Source organism: Notamacropus eugenii, chromosome 2, assembly GCF_028372415.1.
Source record: "Notamacropus eugenii isolate mMacEug1 chromosome 2, mMacEug1.pri_v2, whole genome shotgun sequence".
Classification (NCBI taxonomy): domain Eukaryota; kingdom Metazoa; phylum Chordata; class Mammalia; order Diprotodontia; family Macropodidae; genus Notamacropus; species Notamacropus eugenii.
The window spans coordinates 97181270-97203915 of NC_092873.1; the positions used below are offsets into that span (position 1 = coordinate 97181270).

The 22646-nt window shown below is 36.4% G+C and overlaps 1 protein-coding gene across 4 annotated transcripts in view; it reads left to right on the top strand.

Annotated features, from left to right (window-relative positions):
- DNAH8 (dynein axonemal heavy chain 8) overlaps positions 1 to 22646 on the top strand; it is a 396942-nt gene that overhangs the window by 25014 nt on the left and 349282 nt on the right. For all 4 annotated transcript variants that reach the window (XM_072641991.1, XM_072641989.1, XM_072641988.1 and 1 more), the window contains exons 5-9: positions 1390 to 1538; positions 4565 to 4754; positions 5806 to 5969; positions 8568 to 8744; positions 14043 to 14156. In XM_072641991.1, the coding sequence (XP_072498092.1) occupies positions 1390 to 1538; positions 4565 to 4754; positions 5806 to 5969; positions 8568 to 8744; positions 14043 to 14156 (794 nt within the window). The remainder of the gene's footprint in view (positions 1 to 1389; positions 1539 to 4564; positions 4755 to 5805; positions 5970 to 8567; positions 8745 to 14042; positions 14157 to 22646) is intronic.

Consider the following 22646-nt stretch of genomic DNA (forward strand, 5'->3'; position numbering starts at 1 on the left):
TTAACACTAATCTAGGGGGTGCCAACATCTTAAACTTTCTATCAGGCCTCCCCACAAAAATAAGTTCCCCTGGACAAATTCCTTCCTCCATCCACTCACAGCTTTACTTGTCTCTCTGTGCTCCTTGGGCCAACTGCCCCCACTCACAGACTGCTTCTCTCTCTCTGTTCTGCTTTCTCTCACTATCTGCTCGTGTGCTCTGTCTCTCTCTGTCTCTCAGTCTCTGTCTCTCAGTCTCTGTCTCTGTCTGTCTGTCTCTCTGTCTCTGTCTCTGTCTCTCTCTGTCTCTCTGTCTCTCTCTCTCTCACCTCCTTCAGCAAGCTCCTCCCAGTCTGAGCTCCATGTGACCCACACTCCATGCGTTATGCCTGTTAGTGGACAGGGAAGATCTTCCTAGTCTATTAACATTACAATATCATATATACACAATCAGTCATTTTGAGTACAAAGCACAAGTATTTAGTGTCAAGAACTCTGAGAATAAACTGTGCTTTGGATGAAAATTTTAGTAGTTTACCAAAGCTCTATTCAGAATTTCCACAAACTCTTCTTTTTTTGAAGCCCAGCCTACTATATATGCCAAAGAGAGACTTCTCCAAACTAGCCCTCCTTTTTTTTTTTTAATAGCCTCACTCTAAACTCACTTCTCTTGCCATGAAACTGCCTCATGCCATTTTTCTCCTAATTTTTCCAAAATCTCAGGATCTTAAAAAATCTCCACAACCCCCCTGGCAAATATTAATATCCTGCTTGGGTAGCACACTGTTTGCATTTCTAGGTTTCATTGTCTTTTCTAACAAAACTATATAAGCAGCATATTTAAAATCACATTTCATTTACTATACTTTCTACTCAGACTGGGGTCACTCAATTCACATTTGTTTTAAATGAGAGTATTTGCCTGACAGCTGAATTTCTACTCCTCAGACAGCTTCTTAGGAGACCTCTCTGTAAGGAATTGCCTTTTATCCAGGTTATACCTCCTAGGATCTTGTGGCTTGGAACAGGTTTCCTTTCTATACCACCAGTTTAGTCTGTGCTCACATTTCCCAGACTGAAACCAAATTAACGTCTAGAGTTAGGGAAATATAGACAGCATAAGTTTGGTCATTCACCTAATTTATTTGCCTTTGTGTAGTACTCCAATCAAGAAATAGGTGCTGTATAGATATAAAATAGATCTAGACATATTTTGTGGGGAAAATTTAGCTAAAGAGATAGTCACCTCCCTTAAGACAGGGTGTGCCACATTTTCCAATGTAGCTTTATTGAAAAATTTGTTCAGCATATTGAAAATGTGTGATAAAAAGAAAAAGAAAAAAGACACAGCTGTATACAACCCAAATGATCTATCTGATCACTTAAAAAGCTCTTGAGTTTCTCTTTCAGAATGTGGACGAGTATTGACCGGAGTTGCAAAAGGAGCCAGAATAATGAGATTATATTTAGATTCTGCACCTGAAAGACTCAAAGGATTATGTTTATTTTTTGTTCGATGTAGGAATGATATTGTTTTAAATGCAAAAAATATATCTGAGGTATGCTTTAAAAAATTGTTTTCTAGCTATAAAATAAAATATAACTATGTTTCCATGGTCACATTTTGACTTTATTTTGTACTTCCGTGGTAAGCTTTATAGCTCTGCCTTTAAGTAGCTCAGTCCCCTCACCAACTTTTCTTCTCCTCAGCTTCCCATCTGTAAAATGGAGTTGGACCAAATGATCCCTCCCTTAGTAAAGGGAGAACTTATATTTGGTGAGATCCTAGTTATGGAAGTACCATGTAGGTTTTAAGTATTTTTACTATATAAAATCCTCTCCTCTCACCTTCTCCCCCCATGTTTTCATTCTAAAATTGATTCACGTTTCTCCTCCTAGCAAACTTCATTGATCTTAGAATTCCTCTGACAAAATAATTGGAAATTTGATCTAACATTTCTCCGTAGTTCTTTAAGGTGTAAAATAAAAGAATTTTTTTTGGATTTCCTTTTTTTTGTTTTTTTAAAATTAGTTTTCAGTTTTCAACAGTCACTTCCATAAGTTTTAAATTTTCTACCCTTCCCTCCTCTCCCCCTCCCTGAGATGGCATGTAATCTACACATATGAAGAATGCTTTTTTTAAAGCAAGATTGTGGTTATCATCATGAGGGTATAAATGAAAAAAGATGATTTGAAAGTGATTAAAAGGGTGCTAGGTGGTGCAGTGGATAGAGCACTGGGCTTAGAATCATTTTTTCATGAGTTAAAATCCTGTCAGACACTTACTAGCTGTGTGACCCTGGGCAAGTCACTTAATCCTGTTTGCCTTAGTTTCCCTATCAGTAAAATGAGCTGAAGAAAGAAATGGCAAACCAAAAAAATGGCCAAGAAAACCCCAAAATGGGGTTGTGAAGAGTCAGACACAACTGAAACAACTGAATAACAACAAAAAAAGGGGTGGTGGTGCTTGTGCTTGGAATTTCCTTTACTTTCAGTGACTTGCTTCGGGGCTTACAAATCTTTGTTTCAAGAGACAAGGACTCAGCAACTAACTGCTGCTCCTACCTCAGTGTTGCTTTTCTCCTCAGTTAGAATTATTAGAAGCCTTATAGCCCTGGAGTTTTCCCAATCCTTGAGGAGTAGGCAGACAGTTTTTCTTTCTAAAGGTGACATTAAAGGCATGGGAGTCTTGAGAATTTACTACTTCCCTCAAGCCAGAAATAAGTAGCTGGCTTACTATTTGTTTACTTCTGCTTGACATCTACATTTCAGTAACTGGAAACTCAAGGGAAAGATAATGATCTTTGCCTTTTGACCTGTTGAATGTGATAGGGACAGATGTGTTATTTGAGTGGACATGTCCAGTAGTTATTTGGAGATACGGGACAAGAGTTCATGTAACCAGAAGGTAAAGCCTTGAGATGTCAGGGAAACAGTTTAGAGAGAGAAGTAAAGTTTTAAGACCGAATCTTGGGACAGCAGTTGCATTCAAGAGTGGGAGGAGAACTGGAAACAGGATTATTTGGAGAGGTGAAAGAAGAAAGTTTCTTAAAAGACTTGAACAACAGTGTCAGATAATAAGGAAGCATTAAAAAAAATCAGAACTGACTTCCCTATTTCATCTTCTAGCATAAATTTGCTAAAATATAAACCTCAGATATATCAAAATAGACTCTTAGAGCTGAAGAAAACTTAGTGTTCCTCTAGCTCAACCCAAGGTCACACATTAGCCAAGTTGGGGATAGTCTCCTATACTTCCCAGTTGGAGACTTTTTCCAATATACTGCACTTTTTCCTATAGGTATTTTATTTTCTGAATACAATTTTGTTAATGTTTTCTACTTTTAGTTTTAAAAGTAGAATTTTTGAAACTCATCTTTTTTAAAAAGTAAAGGGTTTTTTTTTAAAAAAGAACTTTGTGACCTTCATTTGATATTTATTGGACATCAGTGGACCATCTCTTTTTTAATCACCCTTTATACATATTTTAGATAATTATTAACTGTTTTAGATAATACTTTCCTTGAGGACAGTGACATTATTTTTAGCCTGATCTAGTTAGCTAGTGTCTAGCATAATAACACATAGAGACAGGGGTTTATTAAATAATATTGGAAGGTGATGATGATAATCTACATTAGTAGAATTAAAGTTAGTGGTGGAATACCATTGCAGTAGGTTGAGGTAAATAGAGTTCAAGTAGCTTTGTGGAAGCATAGAGAATCCAAGAGAAATTGCTGAATATAAATAATGAAGAAATAAGAGGTGCAAGTGTATGTATTACTAGAAGCATAGTTAAGAAGCTTGAATGCACATTGGCTATCTGACTTTGGGCAAGTCACTATACCTTTTAGTATCTGAGGCAACTTTGTAAAACCAGGAGTTGCAGGTTTAATTATATTAGGAGGAAATTTCTGCACTGCTCCCTAGACCAATGAAATCACATGTCCATACTGCTCCTCTTTCCCTCACCTCCCACTTTCTCCCAAAAACCACTCATGCCCATTTGAGAATGGATGTGTGAGTTTATCAAGGCTTCTCATTCCTTTTGAAGACTCTTTGGTGCACTCTTCTTTAACTGGTAGCCCTGGGGATTTGTTTGGTACACTGATATGGTTAAATGATATGTCCATGGGTACAGTATGTATCAGAGGAAGGACTGGAACCCGGCTCCCTACAGATCGGCCAGTCTTCTGTCTTCTAAGCCATGCTTATATACCTCTCATATATAGTTATATAATAGTTAATATAACCATTTCCTTGTACTTTATCATCAGTCTTCATCATCATCTTTTTGGCTCTTAATATCTTTATGACATAAAAAGGTAGCATGGATTAAAATTTGCCATTTGAAGATTAGCAAACTGAAACACAAGAGAAAAATTTGGCATTGATGTAGCAGGAGAGTGAATAGTTGAGCTTGAGCCAGAATCTAATGTGTTGTTTATAAGGCCATTTCTTTTTGCTATTATTTAGATTTCTTCTTAAGTTAAATTGTTTATGACAACTATAATGTCAGTTTGATTATGACTTTTCAGTAGTTCTCTGAAATATAAATTATCATAAATATTTGCTACGTTTGCAGGAAACTCTATTTAGTTTTATGGATGCATCTGAAGGACTCTTAATTGGAATTAAGAATATGCTGTCACAAATTTTTCTACCAGCTATTCATGCAACAAGTAATTGGGGTGCTTTAAACAAGTCGAAACAAGGAGAATCTGAAAAAATGATCTTCATAGAAACCATTAACAGATTTCTTGCTTTTTTAGATGGTAAGAATAAAATTATAGTTTAAAATAAAATAGATTACAAAAGACAAGTGTACTTACTAAATGTACTTGTTATAAGCCACTTGTTTTCAGCCTATGGATTAGTGACCCCTGGAAGATTAGGGAATTACTACACGAAATCCTCCAATTCACATGCTTACCAAGCATTGTGTATCTTTACTTAGTTATAATAAATATGCAGGATATTTTTTTCTGCCCAATGTGCTATAAAAGTCATCTGATTAAATAACTCAGTAAATAATCAGACATTCTTTCTATAGCTTGAATGTATAAGGCCTGCATGAGGTATTCTTTTTCAAAGTATATGGATGATGTAATTAATAAAACAGATTATTTAAAAGAATTACTGATTTTATAGATTTTTGTCCTCTTTTCTCAGTCAGCATTTATTAATAGTACAGATTTTATTAAGGAAGGAGCTTGAAATTTTGCATGCTAAAAGGGATATTTTATATATTAAAAAGGGGTCTTTATGCTGAAAAAAGTTAGAACTCACAGCTATTAAGAACTTCATTCCATAGAGAATTAAAGGAAAAATGTTTTGTCCTACAAAAAATATGATCAGCCTTGAAATCAGATTTAGGATCAGAGATAAATTGCTGCACTCTTCCCCTTCTCCAGAGGTTTATAGTAGAAGTAGGGTAATTTATTTCTTCTGTGAGAGAGGGAAGCATTTTCTCCTTTGCTAGTAAATGCTGGTAGTGAGGTTTTTTTTACTACACATTTGAAAATGTCCAATTTTAGCATTAGTAAATTTGAGGGAAAGTCATCTACCAAATCACTAAGATAAAGTTATTATTTGATTTAAGTTGTATTTATGTTAAATGAGTGACTACCTTTTAACATTTAACATTCTTGGAAAACAGATATTGATAAAATTCAGCGTTAGCATTTATTATTCCATTAATTTGAATATAGCAAATTGCTGGTGAGTGCCTTCGAGGCACCATAGGGGCATTACAAAGAAGCGTAAATTTAAATTATCATTCCTTTCAGAGAATTTACATGATTTCCAATGTTTGTTTGCCTTCAGGTGCCAGAGTAAGTATTGAGGGAACTGTAGAATTAAAGAAGATAGAGAATGTTGACTTAACCAAATATCATTCCTTTGATGAAGTGTCATTTGCAGCTGCTAACTCAGAAACAGTTCATCAGCTAGAAGAAGTGCTCATGATGTGGTATAAACAGATTGAACAGGTAGACTGAACCACTATATTTTCTTTTAGTTATAAGCAACGCTTTTCTGGGATGGTTGCTAGTGTATGATTCTTGAATGAGAGGGGGCTTCTCTAGTGGACCTTATCTTACTCATTTACTACGTATGTGACACATCACTTTCTTGAGCCTCGGTTTCTCCATTTGTAAAATGACATGGTTGGACTAGATAGCCTCTGAAATTTCTTTTACCTCTTAATTTATGATTCTGTGGTTCTCTATTAGCAATCAACCTATGCATAGCTATAGTGCAGATTGACTATTTGTATAGTTTGTTCCTTTATCTGGCTCTTATGGACTTGTCTAGTAAGTGCATTGGATAGTGATGTGTAAGGAATTAGAGTCCTGTGCTCTATACCTGAGAATGTCTGGGGGAGGGGGCATGGATAACTTCTGTGGAATTTGGGAAAGGAGTTAACTGGAACAAATCCCCAAGTTAAGCTATTCTTTTTCCAGGATGAATGATTTAAATATTTCACACTTCTCTCCATAGAACCTCTATAAAAGTTATTTACTATATAACATAGTCTTTGACCATTTAGCTAATTATAGATCAGTTAGAACTGATAGTAAAAATTTGCTCTTTTATTAGGAGAAAATTGTAGTAATGAATTAAGAATAAGATACTAAGGATGCAGGAATATTTAGAACTTTATCCCAATCCCTATGTATTGTATATAGTCCACAAAACATAGATGAGGAAACGAGGTCAAGTAGGATCCTAATAAAGACTTATTCATTGATTGATGTACTTCTCTTTATGATCAGACTGAGTTATGCATATCAAGTTTAAGTCCTATGAGTTTTATCATTGAAATATGATCAAACAGAACATTTTCTGGTGGGCCAGAAGAATAGTTAAAAGAGTGGGGAGAATTTAAGGAGTGGAAATAGTTGGAGCTTCTGGTTAACTGAAGGGATTAAGCCTAAAAAGAACCAGATATCTGGGAAAAGTTGTTTCTGGAGTAATTTTCCCTAGTGAGTGACTTAGTCTTTATCTTTCTGCCTCCTTGCCTTGATAAGAGTTCTTTCTAGATTCACCCATTGCACTTTCTTTCTAGACTCACCCATTTCTATACTCCTTTTATTTCTTTTTTCGATCTCTGTAGAGTATTGAAATTGGATACCAGAGCTGTATGACTGTATCAAGTCAGTAGACAAGGCAAGTTTAGATTTCAAGGGGAAAAAAGACACCAAATAGTTACAGTGCTCGCTGTACCTATATTAAACAATTTTGCAATGGTTAGTAAAAAATACATCGATAGAGTGCTGTTTTCATTGACATCCATGCTCTTGGGACCATCACATAGGTCAAACAGGCTGAGACTTTTTGGCAAACTAATAGAGTAACTAAAATAGCTTGACTAGGGTCTAAGATAGATCTTCCTACTACCAAATGCTGCTCTATAACCACCAGTATTAGACTAGAATTTCAATATATATTGGTAGATTCCAGAAATAGCAGATTAGCGAAACTGTCAGTGCAACCAAATTCAACAGTTTATTAAACAGATGGTTTATGCTTATTTAGCAAAGAAAGTGGCAAATTTAGTAAAGAATCACTAAGAGCAAGTCATACCAAAATAAACAATCTCATTTTTTAAAAAATAGGGTTCCTTATGATAAGGATAGAAACATATACATACATATATACATGCATACATATGTATATACATACATGCACATATGCATACACACATATGTATGCACACACATATACATATATGTATGTGTACACATGTGTATGTGTATATACATAGATATAGATGCATAGACACATACACACAGCATTTTCCACTTAAACTAGTTAATTTGTGCTACAAAAACATGAGATTCAGAGAAATAATATTACAAGATGTGGTTAGTTTTACATTTAGATTAGTTTACTTTCTGGTTGCCTTGCAAGGTATTGGGCTAAGTTCTGAGGATACAGAGCTAGAAATGAAACAATCTCTGCCTTCAAAAGTAATTTACATTTTTCTAGGGAGTGAGGAAACAAATGCTGCACAGTTAAGTCAGTGAAAAATACACATAAAATAGAAAATACTATTTTGGGGATCAAGAAATGCCTTCTGTTGGAGGTGGCACTTGAACTGAACCTTGAGTGAAGCTAGGAAATCTAAGAGATGGAGGCAGGAATGCATTTCACTCAGGGAGAACAGCCTGTTCAGAAATATGGAGACTTGAAATGAAATGTCATGAATGAGGGAACATTATGTAGTCCAGTCTGACTGTAGTGTAGAAAGTACATGAGGAAGGGCATTATGTAAAGTCAACTGGAAATATAGGTTGGAGCCAGTTTGTGAAGACTTTAAATGTCAAACAAGAGCTTATATTTTATCTAGTATGTATTAGGTGTAAGTGAAGCTTCTTGAGATGAGGAGTAACATGGTCAGACCTGTGATTTAAGGAGTATCAATTTGTCAAATATCTGGTGAACAGCTGCCCAATGAATGGGACATTTGTATACTCTCTGTTTTTTGTAGAGATTTTACATCTCTGACGGTGTTTGGTGATATAGTGTAAATTTCTCAACTGACCATGTAGACACTAAAAAATACATCATTTTATCGATTGTAGGTTCTAATTGAGAGTGAACAGATGAGGAAAGAAGCCGATGATTCAGGTCCACTCACTGAATTGGAACACTGGAAACGCATGTCTGCTAAATTTAATTTTATTATTGAGCAGATTAAAGGACCAGATTGTAAAGCTGTCATAAATGTGTTGAATGTTGCACATTCAAAAATGTTAAAGGTAAGAGTTTGTTTTCACTTTTGGTTATTTCAATACTAAAACAACATAATATTTTCCTTTTGCAAATTATCTTCACAGAACTTCTTGGCAAGTTTTGTGGTTTAGAGTTAAATTTTGATGTTTAAATTTACATGTGGTACTAGGGGCCCTTGATCCATAGCTAATCTGACTTCCAGCTATCACTGGATTTATCATACATTATTTGCTTTCACATACTGTAACAATACAATCATTTTGACCTTCTTACTCACCTGTACCCCAGATAGTATCTGTTCCAGGCTTCTAGAATTCCATAACATATGTTTCATCTTAGAACTTCTCTCAGCCTCTGAAGCCTTCTTGTTCTGGAACATGCAGCTACCCCAGCATCCTTATCTTGCTGTTAAGCCTGCCTCCTTTTCCATGTGTGATTTCTTTGAGCCTCCATTTTCTGAAGAGGCTCAGCTAGCCTTCATTCTCCTCCAAGCACTAAACCTGACTTTTGGGCTTGTAAACCATGTTGTCCCATCCTAAAACTTCCCTGAGCACATAGGACCTCCTTACCCTGGAACATGTACGACTCCTCTGGCTTTTCTCAATATGGAACATCCTTCTATCAGGCCCATCTCCTCCCACTGCTGAGTACCTTCTGAAGCCTTGTTATATATATGTACATATATGGGCACAGGGTAGCCTTCATTCTCCTCTTAGCTTCAGCTCTGCTCCTGGTTTCAAAACTATGTTCCTATGCTGGACCTTAATTAATCATTTTTTTCCCTCTCCACACTGGCTTCCTTTTAAGATGTTGTCTTTTATTAGAATATAAGCTCCTTGAGGGTAGGGACTGTCTTTCTTTTCACTTATATTTGTATCTTCAGTGCTTAGAAAAATGCCTGGCATTCAGTAATGCTTGCTTCCTTCCTACCTCAGTGATTTTGTACTGACTCTTATTCTGAGAATATGCTTTCTCCTCATTTCTCCTTCTTAAATACCCTCCCCTCCTTTAAAGTTCAGCTCAAGAACCCACTTCTGCATGAGCCTTTCCTGATCCCCCCAAATCCTAGTACCACCTTACGCTTCAATTACCTTTTGTATGCATTTTATACATGTTGACATATGTTGTTTTCCCTGGTAAAATGCAAGCTTGAGGACAGGAATTATTTTTTGGGGGGAGTGGGGCTTGTATTGCTAACACCTAGCATAGTATTGAATAAATTGAATATTGAATATTGAATAAATTGAATAAATTTTAATAAATTTTAATATTGAATATTGAATAAATGCTTATTTTTTTGCTTGAGTGACTGCTTGACTAGCCTTCATGCTGTTTAAAACATGTCTTAAAACCCCATCCCATCCCAATGCTATTAAAAAAAGTCAGTGCTGTTATTAGCAATGTGTTATATATGCTGACTGAGCAAATAGTGTTTAGTGAGTGCTGTGGTCTCAGTGGATAGAGGCTGGGTCTTGAGTCAGGAAGATTCATTTTCCTGAATTCAAATCTGGCCTCAGGCACTTTCTAGCTTTGTGACCCTAGGTAAGTCATTTAACCCAGTTTGCCTCAATTTTCTCATCTGTAAAATGAGCTGGAGAAGAAAATAGGAAACCACTCCAGTACCTTTGCCAGGAAAACCCCAAATGGGGTCATGAAGAGTCAGACATGACTGAAAAGACTGAACAACAACAGAGAAAGTGAAGCATGATAACTTTTCTTAAGGAACAGAGTTAGAGTTTAATTAGAAAGATACAAGTAAGTATAGATATGCTAGTGTGATAGAAATGTGCCTCTATGGAGCATATATTTGCTTAACACTTACTGTTAAGAGATAAGTGAGTCTGTTAACTATACAATCCTAACATTTGGCACATTCCCATTTTTGCTGTAATCCCAAACATACCAAAGTTCATTGATACCCTTTAAAGGCTTTGATTGGTTATCTCTTTTTTTACAAGATGAAATGACCCTCAAATTCAATTTAAGGTATATCTTATCTTTATGACAAATTCTATTGAATAAGTCAGTATCTTTATTTTCTTCAGCATTTTTTTGGCTGTCAACTCGCTTTTCATGATTTTCTTGCATCACTCTCATTTCTCTTCCCAGTTTTTCCTCCACCTCTCTTACTTGATTTTCAGAATCCTTTTTGAGCTCTTCCATGGCCTGGGACCATTGCATATTTATTTTGGAGGTTTTGGATGCAGAAGCCTTGACTTTTATGTCTTCCCCTGATGGTAAACATTGTTCTTCCTCATCTGAAAGGATGGGAGAGAATACCTGTTCACCACGAAAGTAACCTTCTATAGTCTTATTTTTTTTCCCTTTTTTGGGCATTTTTCCAACCAGTTACTTGACTTTTGGGTCCTTTGTCAAGAGTAGGGTATACTCTGGGGGCCTGTAAGATCTCAGTTCTTCCAAGGTGGCACAATCAAGGGGGAGGAGTTTACTCCCTGGCCGGGTTCTGGCTGAGGTTCACATCAGCTGCTCAGTTCCCCTAGGGGCTTTAAGCTGAGGCTTCAACAATGGAAACTGGCTGCTGCCTTCCGTGGCCCTCCACTTCAGCTGCTGCTACCACCTGGGGCTGGGGAGGACCCTGCTCCCTTGTCAGGGAGATGAAAGAGCTCTCTCACTGACCTTTGTTCCCTGTGAGTTGAGGGATCTGCGAACCTTCACTGCTGCTGGGGATTCTGCCCCCAAGGCCTGCTCCTATCCTGCTTTGTCCAGCGCCAAAGCTATGCTCCGCTCCATGTGCAGTGCAACAGACCTTTCCTGTTGGCCTTCCAGGTCACCCTGGGCTGGAAATCTCCTCCACTCTGTCGTTCTGTGGCTTCTGTTGCTCTAGAATTTGTTGAGAGTCTTTCTTTACAGGTATTTCATGGGTTGTAGGGGAAGAGCTAGAGTATGTGTGTCTTTCTACTCTGCCATCTTCAAAATTCAGTATCTTAAGACTTAAAATGGTGAGGGGGAAGGGTATAGTGTGAAATACCAAGATCAGTCCAGTCAAAATAAAGAATTTATTTTGGTCCGCAAAGTTGCTGACACTTGTAGTATATGCAGATATTGGTACTGTAGTTGATGAATATTCTAACATGATGCTTAGTGACAGATTCTGTAACCTGGTCTAGAATTTTTCTAAATGTAGAAATAAAGTCCACAGTGTTTATTACAATCCTGTACTCCCCTTTTAAAGGTTACTTATTTTGGTACTAATTGGAAAATTAAGGGAAATGTCAGCTAGTAGATTTGTTAAGTTAGCTGAAATGACTGGGTTTAATACATATAAAGCTATAGTATTATGGCTTATGGATTTTAATTTAACAAACCTATTTTGTAGAATGGAGGAGTTTTAGTGCTAGAAATGACTTTAGAGACAATTTGATCGTATACTTTATAGATGAAGAAATTGAATCTCAAATAGGTGAAATAACTTGTTCAAGGTCACAGAACTTATTTTGTAGCATATCCAGGGCCTGCTGGCTATCCAAGGTTTTTTCAGTATACCAACTATACTTTCTCTTTTAGTTATTATTTATTTTATTTACTGAACCAGTGCTGAAATGTATAATCAACAAAAAGGCATAGTAAAGAGAGAAAGATATGATATATGGTTAAGATTTAACCCTGAATTATTTAAACAATCTGTTGAAAATTATAAGATGAGAAATGAACAATAAAAATGACATTAACATTGGATTGTAATAATAATAATTTCCCATGAAAGTTAACCAATGTAAATTTATTGTTATAACAAAGGGGCCGAAAGAGCCCAGAAAGCATCTTAGGAAGAATTTATTTACCAAATGGAAAGAGATGGTTTCCAGAGACAGCACCCAAGTTAGAATATCAACTTGTATGTAGAATTTCACAGAATAATAGATGATTATGAGCAATATCATTTCACAAAGTAGAGGGAAGCAATAGAGGGTAAAACCATTCTAAAGAAAGAGAAGGTGATTCTGAGGTTTTAAATCAAGAATCTAGTCTAGATCATAGGGAAAATGGTGATGCCACTCATGAAAATAGGGATATCAGAAGGATAAATATATTTTTTTATAGTAAGAAAAGTCCAGTTTTGTACATGCAGTTTTACTTTTGGGACATTTAGGTGGAATTGTATGGTAGGAAATTGGAAATGTAGGCTGGGGATATATAGATCTATAATATGATATATACTATATCATATATACATCATGCATATATACATGTATATGTACATTATGTCATTTAAATAGTATATTTTACATATACATAATGATATGTATTATATAGTACATATATAAATATACATATAAGTATATAATAAAAGACATCAGTCTATTTCTCTTAACAAATTTTCAACTAATTCCTTCCATACTTTCTTCAATATCCCTAAACAACCTTTACTAAATAGACCCTACTTTCCCCTCAAGTTGTCAGTCTATATTTCTTCTCTTTTCTTCTTACCCACACTCCTTAAAAGAGTTGTTTTGTCTCAGTCTCCACTTCCTTTTCCATCCTCAGCTATTTCAACCTAAACCACTTTCAACTTAAACCACTCATCTGAAACCACCTTATTCCATATTACCAGTAAATCTCTTTAATTTTTTCATTATTTCCCTAGAAATAAAGTTTTGTTTCTCTACATATATTTTTTGTCATTTATTTGTCAATTTATTATTATTTCATTTTATACAGTAAGATTTTGGTAGTATGATTAGTATAACACTAAAGCTAAATTTGTATAACCAAGCCATAAAATGAATAATTTCTCTAGTTATTTGTCATCTTTTATTTTTGTAGAGAGTATTTTGGAGTTCTTCATTGAATATCCATCTTTGAATGTTATCATTCAACTTTAGGAAACATTTGTCAAATGTATATTAAGTTCAGACCACTGTGTTAGATATTGGGGAGATACAGAGATTAAATAGGACAAAATCTTTTCCCTATATGTTAGTCTTCCAGCAAAGAAACAAAAAACTACTTGTGTTATTGTATATGTAGAAATGTGGCCAAAGGGGTCAACCTTAACATTTTGAATAAACTAAAGTTCTTTTTTGACTGAAATGCCATGGGACTTAGTAGAGAGAACACTGTATCTACAGTCACGAAACCTGGGTTTGAATCCTGCCACATTCATATAATAACTGTGGCAAAGTTAACTAATTCCTCACAGCCTTAATTTCTTTAACTATAAATTGGGAATGTTTTCAGTATCTGTCATAAGATTATTGGAAGGAAAATGATTTATAAACTATAAAGCAATGCATTATTTACATTAATGTTATTGGTCCATTTTGGTGTTACTAGATATTCTTTCTCAAAATAATTTTTTTCTTTAGAACTGGCGTGATTTGGATGCAAGAATTACAGATACAGCAAATGAATCAAAAGATAATGTTAGATATTTGTACACACTAGAAAAAGTGTGTCAGCCACTCTACAACTATGACCTAGTAAGTATACTTTTAAAAATAAAATATGGAGCTTAAATCTTATAAGTATTTGTTTACACTTTTTCCTATTTGAAAATATGTTAGGGTAAAGTTATGTTATCAGACTAGCACCTTTAATATATGTAGTATACTGTATTTCTTTGTGAAAATGTGATGTTTACAGTAATGTTTTTAAATACCTTATCTTCATTGTTGTAGTATAGTCTTTTAAACAACTTTTATCTAAAATGTTTTATTTGACTTTCACAGACTTGTGAAGTGAGCAAGACAGGTTTTTATTACCTTCATTTTACAGAAGCAGAGATTAAGGGTCAGAGAAGTTCACTGACTTGCCCAAGGTCACAAAGCTAGTAAGTGGTAGTTGTAGGACCAGAACTAGGGTTTTCAGGCTTTCGTTCAATGTTCTTTTCACTTCTCCTTCACAGTTTTTTTTTTCAGAGATTTCAAACATTAATGTTAACAATCATTTTATGATATCTCCCACCAAGTTTATCCTCACTTTTGATTCTTAAATATCCTTAAGATATTTATTTTGTGAATCAATTTTTCATATATTATTAATCTCAAAATCAGAATACAAACCTATTTATGTAGTAGTAGAAGGAGGACTCATGGGATCATGGATCTGGAAGTGGAGGGGACCTCAGAAGCCAATAAGTTCAACTTTTTAAGAAACTGTGGCCCAGAGAGTTTAAATTACTTCCCTAAGGTCCCCAAAACAGTAAGTTGCAGAGCTAGGATTTAAGTCTTGGAGATTATCTCATTCAGTCTTGCCTCCTTCCAAACATTTTACAAATGAGGAAACTGTGGATCCGAAATGAAATGACTTGCCCAAAGTTACATAGTAAGTAGCAGAGTCAAAATTGGAACCCATGTTCTTTGTTTCCAAGTCTAGTACTTTCCAAAATACTGTATTCTCTGCCTCAACCAAGCTTACAGTTTAGTAAAACAGAAAAGACAAATATACAAATACATAAATTTCTTATTTTATCTTTGTATGCCCAGTACCCAATACAGTTCCTTGCACAAAGTAGGTACTTAATAAATGCTTTGTTGAATTAAATTGAACAAATAACATAAAACAAAATGGACTATAACAAATGCATGAGAGATATAAACAAGATGCTAGTATAGATAGAACATTTGAAGAAGGGGGAATCATAGAGAAGGAGGCATGTGAAATGGGTTGTCAAGGACAAATAGGATCACCAAAGGTAGAATTTAGGGAAAGAAGGCAATTCCAGGTGAAAGGAAAGGGATAAGTGTAGATCTGGAAAAGTGCATAGCAGAGGAAGGAAGACTTGTAATGGCCATATTCTTTGTTAAGATCTTTTCTTCCTTCCTTCTGGATACAGGAAGTATTCACACAGAAGCATCTTGACCATTCAACCTTCTTAAATATTTGTAAATTTGTATATTGTGGGAAAAGGGTGGAAATGGGAAGACCTTTTAATATTATAATAAAATGGTAAGAAGATGGCAGAGTAAGCAGCAGATTGCTGTCTCTTTCCTGTTCTCATCCATAAACACCCATAAAATAGCACCCCAGAACAGAACCTAGAATAGTGGATCCAGTGGAGAGACAAGGAGGAGCAGTCTTTTGATCCAGGAGACCTAAAGGATTGGCAAATAATGTCTGTATCACTTGGGTAAAAGGGGAATGCAGTCCAGGAGAGGAGGCATCTCAGCAAGCCAGTGGCAGGCACCACCTCAGCAAAACAATGGAAGATCCTGAGCCCCAGAGTAGTGGAGCAGGCAAATGCCAACACCAGGACCCACCATGTGCTTTAGCACGGCCAGAGGAACTGTCATACTCCAGCTCAGAGAACCATTACGTGCTTCAACTCAGCCCTGAGGGGGTAGGCATGCTATCTATCTATCTATCTATCTATCTATCTATCTATCTGTCTGTCTGTCTGTCTGTCTGTCTGTCTGTCTGTCTGTCTGTCTGTCTGTCTGTCTGTCTATCTTTCCTCCAACTACCCTAATACTGAGAAAGGTCACATGAGTTATAAATATCATCTTTCCATCTGGAATGTAAACAGTTCCACTTTAATAAATCCCTTAAGATTTCTCTTTCCTGTTTACCTTTTCATGCTTCTTTTAATTCTTGTATTTCAAAGTCAGATTTTCTATTCAGCTCTGGTCTTTTCATAAAGAATGCTTGAAAATCCTCTTTCATTGAATGTTCATTTTTCCCCTGAAGTATTATACTAGGTAGGTCATCCTTGGTTTTAATCCTATCTCCTCTGATCTCCAGAATACCATATTCCAGGCCCTTTGATCCCTTTGTGTAGATGCTGTTAGATCATGTGTTACCTTGATTGTATTTCCACAATATTTGAATTGTTAATTTCTGATTGCTTGCAATATTTTCTCCTTGACCTTGGAACTCTGAAATTTGGCTACAATATTCCTAGGAGTTTTTCTTTTGAGATCTCTTTCAAGAAGTGATTGGTAGATTCTTTCAATTTCTATTTTACCCTCTGAATTTAGAATATCAGGGCAGTTTTCTTTGATAATTTCCTGAAAGATGATGGCTGGGCTCTTTTTTTTGATTATGGCTTTCAGGTATTATTTTTGTATTATTTGTATTATTTCTCCTGGATCTATTTTCCAGGTAGGTGGTTTTTCTAATGAGATATTTCACATTATCTTCTATTTTTTTCATTCTTTTGGTTCTGTTTTATAATTTCTTGATTTCTCATAGTCACTAGCTTCTATTTGCTCAGTTTTAATGAGGATGAAATTATTTTCTTCATTGAGCTTTTGGACTTCTTTTTCCATCTTGCCAATTCTACTTTTTAAGGCATTCTTCTCCTAATTGACTTTTTGGATCTCTTGTGCCATTTGGGTTATGTTGGGGTCCCCTAGACCATTTCGGGAATCCCTCAACCCTGACCCAAGGCTCTTGTCCAGCAAGAGGCCTTGATCCAGTGAGTAATGAAATGAGGTGGGAGACAAGGTGGTGAGAACTCCGTTTATTCCAGGTAGCTCACATGCATATATAGTCTTAATTACGTGAACATTCCTAAGCCTACACATTGAACCTATCACCTAACATCATTCCTTATATGGGTGTCTTCTCCACTGGACATCCGGAACTGGACAAAGAACTGTCACGTTGCCAACAAAGACGAGACCTTTCCTCCTGAAATCCATCTAGTTCCACCCCTACTGACAAGCCCCCAGGTTATCAAGGCAGGCTCTCAGTGTGGCATCCTGCAATGGACAGGGGTCGGCTCTAACTCCTCCCGTTACAGGGTTAGTCTGTTTTTAAGGTGTTATTTTCTTCAGCATTTTTTGGGGTTTCCTTTAGCAAAGTTGACTCATTTTTCATGATTTTCTTGCATCACTCATTTCTCTTCCCAGTTTTTGCTCTACTTCTCTTACTTGATTTTCAAAATCATATTTGAGCTCTTCCATGGCCTGAAACCAATTAATATTTTTCTTCAAGGCTGTGAATGGAGGAGCTTTGACTTTGTTATCTTCTGTTTATGTATTTTGGTCTTCCTTGCCACCAAAGTAAGATTCTATAGTTTGATTCTTTTTCTGTTTTTTGCTTATTTCCCCACATATTTACTTGACTTTTGAGCTCTTTGTCAAGGTAGTTCTCTTCCAGAGTGTCAGCCACTCAATCCCCCACACAATCTCTGGGCCCAGAACTCCATAAACAGTTGCTGCTGCTGCCATTGTCCCTGCCCCTCCCCCTACCCCTGCTCCTGCTGCTGCTGCTGCTGTTGCTGTTGCTGCTGCCGCTGACTCCTGCTTGGTGGGCTCCTCCACCCCCTCTGCAGCCCTGGGGCTGGAGCCTGACCATTCTTCTCTCTCATACCAGTCCCACATGTTTTTTCAACTGGTATTCCAATTTGTCCTCAGTGTTTTGGGGTCGTGAAGTCTGGAAACCACCACAGGTTCCCAAGACTAAGTCCCCCCAAGGTGGATTCAGGTCCCATCTGTGCTGGTGTGGCCCACCCTGAACTGTGTCCTGCTCCCAGTGTTGCATGACAGACACTTTCTGTTGACCTTCTAGGCTGTCTTGAGCATCATTCTGTGGGTTCTGCAGTTTCAGAATTTGTTTAGAGTCATTCTTTTTTTATAAATTATTTACTTTTTGGTTCTTAACATTCACTTCTAAAGGGAATTTGAATTTGAAATTTTCTCCCCATCCCCACCCCAGGACAGCATGCATCCCATCCACCCCTTCCTCTAGTCTGTCTTCCCTTCTATTACCCACCTTTCTTCCATTCCCCTTCCCCTCTGTTTTCCCATAGGGCAAAATAAATTTCTGTAGTTCATTGCCTGTATGGCTTAATTTCCAGTTGCATGCTAAAACAATTTTTAACATTCATTCTTAAAGCTTTGCATTCCATATTCTCACCCTCCCTCCCTACCCACCCTCATTGAGAAAACAAGCAATTCAATATAGGTCATACCATGTGTAACAATGCCAAGCACTTCCATAATAGTTAGGTTGTAGAAGACTAACCATATTTCCCTCTGTTCCTATCCTGCCCTTCATTTATTCCATTCTGTCCCTTGACTTGTCATCCTACAAAAGGATTTGCTTCTGATTATCCCTTTCCCCAATTTGCTGTCCCTTCTATTATCTTCCCTCCCCTATCACCTTCCCCCTTGCCTTTCTACAGGGTAAAATAAATTTCCATATCCAATTGAGTGTGTGTTATTCTTTCCTTAAGCCAAATCCCATGAGAGTAAGGCTCAATTATTTCCTTTCATCTCTCTCCTCTTCCCCTACATTGTAGAAGCTTTCTTCCCTCTTGTATGTGAGATGATTTGCTACATTCTACCTCTCCCTTTCTCTTACTTAGTATATTCCATTCAGCAATAAATTTTATTTTTTTAGGTATTTTGCCTTCATATTCAGCTCACTCTGTGCCTTTTGTCTATGTGTGTGTGTGTGTATATATATATATATATATATATATATATATATATATGTGTGTGTGTGTGTGTGTGTGTGTCTATGTGTATTTATATATATATATATATATACATGTACATATACAAATCCATACTTATATAATATACCCATACATACATACTCTTACACACTTACATGTGTATATACATATATACACACACACATACGTATACATACATATATATGTATATATACATATTCCCTCTAACTACCCTAATACTGAAAAAGGTCTCATGAGTTACAAATTACATCTTCCCATGTAAGAATGTAAACAGTTCAATTTTAATGAGGCTTCCATTTCCTGTTTATCTTTTAATGTTTCTCTTGATTCTTGTATTTGGAAGTCACATTTTCTATTCAGCTCTGGTCTTTTCAAGAAGAATACTTGGGTGTGTGAGGAAATTTTCTGGTAGACAGTCCTTCATAGCAATGCAAGGACCTAAAAAATTCCCAGTAGACTTTTGAGGCAAAATGTCTTCCACATCTGGAGAAAGAATTGTGGAACTGGATCACAGAATGAAGCAGACATTTTCTTTTGTGTAATGTTTTGTTTTGTTTTATGGTTTCTCTAATTTTAATTCTTGTATTCAACATCACTATGTTGAAATTGTATTTAATAGAAATGTATGTGTAGAACTATATAAGATTGCAAACCATCTTGGGAAGGGAGTGGGGAAGGAGGGAGAGGGAGGGGAAAAAATCTAAGATATATGGAAGTATATATATATATATAAAACACAGAAAACAAAATAATTTTAAAAAAATAAAAAGGAAAGAAAGAATACTTTTAAGTCCTCTATTTCATTGAAATTCCATTTTTTCCCTGAAGTATTTTACTCAGTTTTGTTGGATAGGTGATTCTTGGTTTTAATCCTGTTTCCATTGACCTCTAGAATATTGTATTCCAAGCTCTTCAATCCCTTAGTATAGAAGCTGCTAAGTCTTGTGTTATCCTGATTGTATTTCCACAATACTTGAGTTGTTTCTTTCTGGCTGCTTGTAATATTTTCTCCTTGACCTGGGAACTCTGAAATTTGGCTACAATATTCCTAGGAGTTTTCCTTTTGGGATCTCTTTCAGGAGGTAATTGGTGAATTCTTTCCATATCTATTTTACCCAATGGGTCTAGACTGTTAGGGCAATTTTCCTTGATAATTTCTTGGAAAATGATGTCTAGACTCTTTTTTTTAATCATGTTTTTCAGCTAGATGGATAATTTTTAAATTATCTCTCCTGGATCTATTTTCCAGGTCAGTTTTTCCAGTGAGGTATTTCACATTGTCTTCTATTTTTTTCATTCTTTTTGGCTTTGTTTTGTAATTTCTTGGTTTCTCATAAAGTCTTCATCTTCCATCTGCTCCATTCTAATTTTTAAAAAACTATTTTCTTCAGTGAGCTTTTGAACCTCCTTTTCCATTTGGCTAATTGTGCTTTTTTAAAGCATTTTTCTCCTCATTGGCATTTTGGGACTCTTTTTCCATTTAGGTTAGTCTATTTTTAAAGGTGTTATTTTCTTCAGCATTTTTTGGATCTCTTTTAACAAGCTGTTGAGTTGCTTTTCATGATTTTCTTGCATTGCTCTCATTTCTCTTCCCAATTTTGTCTCCACCTCTCTTACTTGATATTCAGAATCCTTTTTGAGCTCTTTCATGGCCTGAGACCATTGCATTTTTTTTTGGAGGTTTTGGATGTAGAAGTCTTGACTTTTATGTCTTCTTCTTCTGGTATGCTTTGTTCTTTCTCATCCAAAGGATGGAAGAAAATACCTGTTCACCAAGAAAATAACCTTCTATAGACTTATTTTTTTCCCTTTTTTGGGCATTTTCCCAGTCAGTTACTTGACTTTTGAGTCCTTTGTCAAGTTGAGAGTATGCTCTATGGACCTGTAAGTTCTCAGTTCCTCTAAGGTGGCACAATCAAGGGAGAAGAGTTTATTCCTCTCCTGGGCTGCGCTCTTGTCTGGGAGCAACCACAGGCATTCTTTACTGCCCAGGAGCATCCACCAGCTCCATCACATCAGTACTCTTCCTCACCCCAGGACCCCAAAGTGTATTTTCTTCTGTATTTTTGGGGTATCATTTAGCAAGCTATTAACTCATTTTTTTCATGATTTTCTTGCATCACTTTCATTTCTCTTCCCAATTTTTCTCAACTTCTCATATTTGATTTTCAAAATGCTTTTTGAGCTTTTCCATGGCCTGTGACCAATTCATATTTTTCTTGGGGGCTTTTGACGTAGGAGCATTGTTGACTTTGTTGTTTTCTTCTGGTTGTATGTTTTATCTCCTTTGTCACCAAAGGAAGATTCTGTGGTCTGAGATTTTTCCCGCTGTTTTTCATCTTGTTAGCCAAATACTTGACTTTTTACTTTGTCAGGGTAGAACTCTGCTTCCAATGTGTGTGGGCATGGGGGTGGGTATGCTGTCCCAGCCTTTGGGGTTTTGTATTAGCCACTCAGTCCCTCCATCTGTGGGCCCAGAGTTCCAGGAGCAGCAGCAAGTGCTGCTGCCACTTTCACCGTCTCTGTGGCTGCCATTGTCATTACTGCCTCCCTTGCCATGGGGCTGTGGCTGGACCCCAGCCAGGTCCAGCTTTTCTTTTACCCAGGTCCCATAGAATTTTTCCACTGACCTTCTCTGCTGTTTTTGGTGTTTGTAGGTTGAGAAGTCTGGAAACTGCCACAGCTGCCAGTGATTTAGTTCCCTGATGTCTGCTTTGGCACTGTCTGTGCTGGTGCAGCCCACACTGGACTGTGCTCTGCTCCTGGCCCAGTGTGATATACCATTCTGGTTGACCTTCTAGGTTGTCTTGGGCTAGTGATTTGTTTCACTGTCATTTTGTGGTTTCTTCAGCTCTAGAATTTGTTTAGAGTAATTTTTTAAAGGTATTTGTACGGGTTTGGGGGAGAGCTCATGGAACTACCTGCTTTTACTCCACCATCTTGGCTCTACCCCCTAAGAAAATAATACTTTAAAAACTAGAATTTGGCAAGTGGGAGCTAGTGACTTTATAAGACATGATGATTCAGTCAAACAAAATCAAAAGAATAAAAAAAGAAGACAATGGAAAATTCCTCATTGGAAAAACAACTGACCTGGAAAATATATCTAGGAGAGATAATTTAAGAATTATTGGACTACTTGAACTCCATGATAAAAAAAAAAAGAGCCTGGACAACATTTTAAAAGAAATTATTAAGGAAAAATGCCCTGAGGTCCTGGAACCAGACGGCAAGATAATCATTGAAAGAATCCACCTCCTGAAAGAAATCCCCAAATGAAAATTCCAAGAAACATTGTAGCCAATTCCAGAATTATCAGCCCAAGGAGACAATACTGCAAGCACCCAGAAAGAAACAGTGTAAATAAAATGGAACTCCAGTCAGGATTATTCAGGATTTAGCAGCTTCTACATTAAAGGATCAGAGGCCCTGGAATATGATATTCCAGAAGGCAAAAGAGCTTGGATTACAACTGAGAACCAGCTATTCAGCAAAATTGAGTATACTTTTTCAGGGGAAAAGATGGACATTCAATGATACAGGG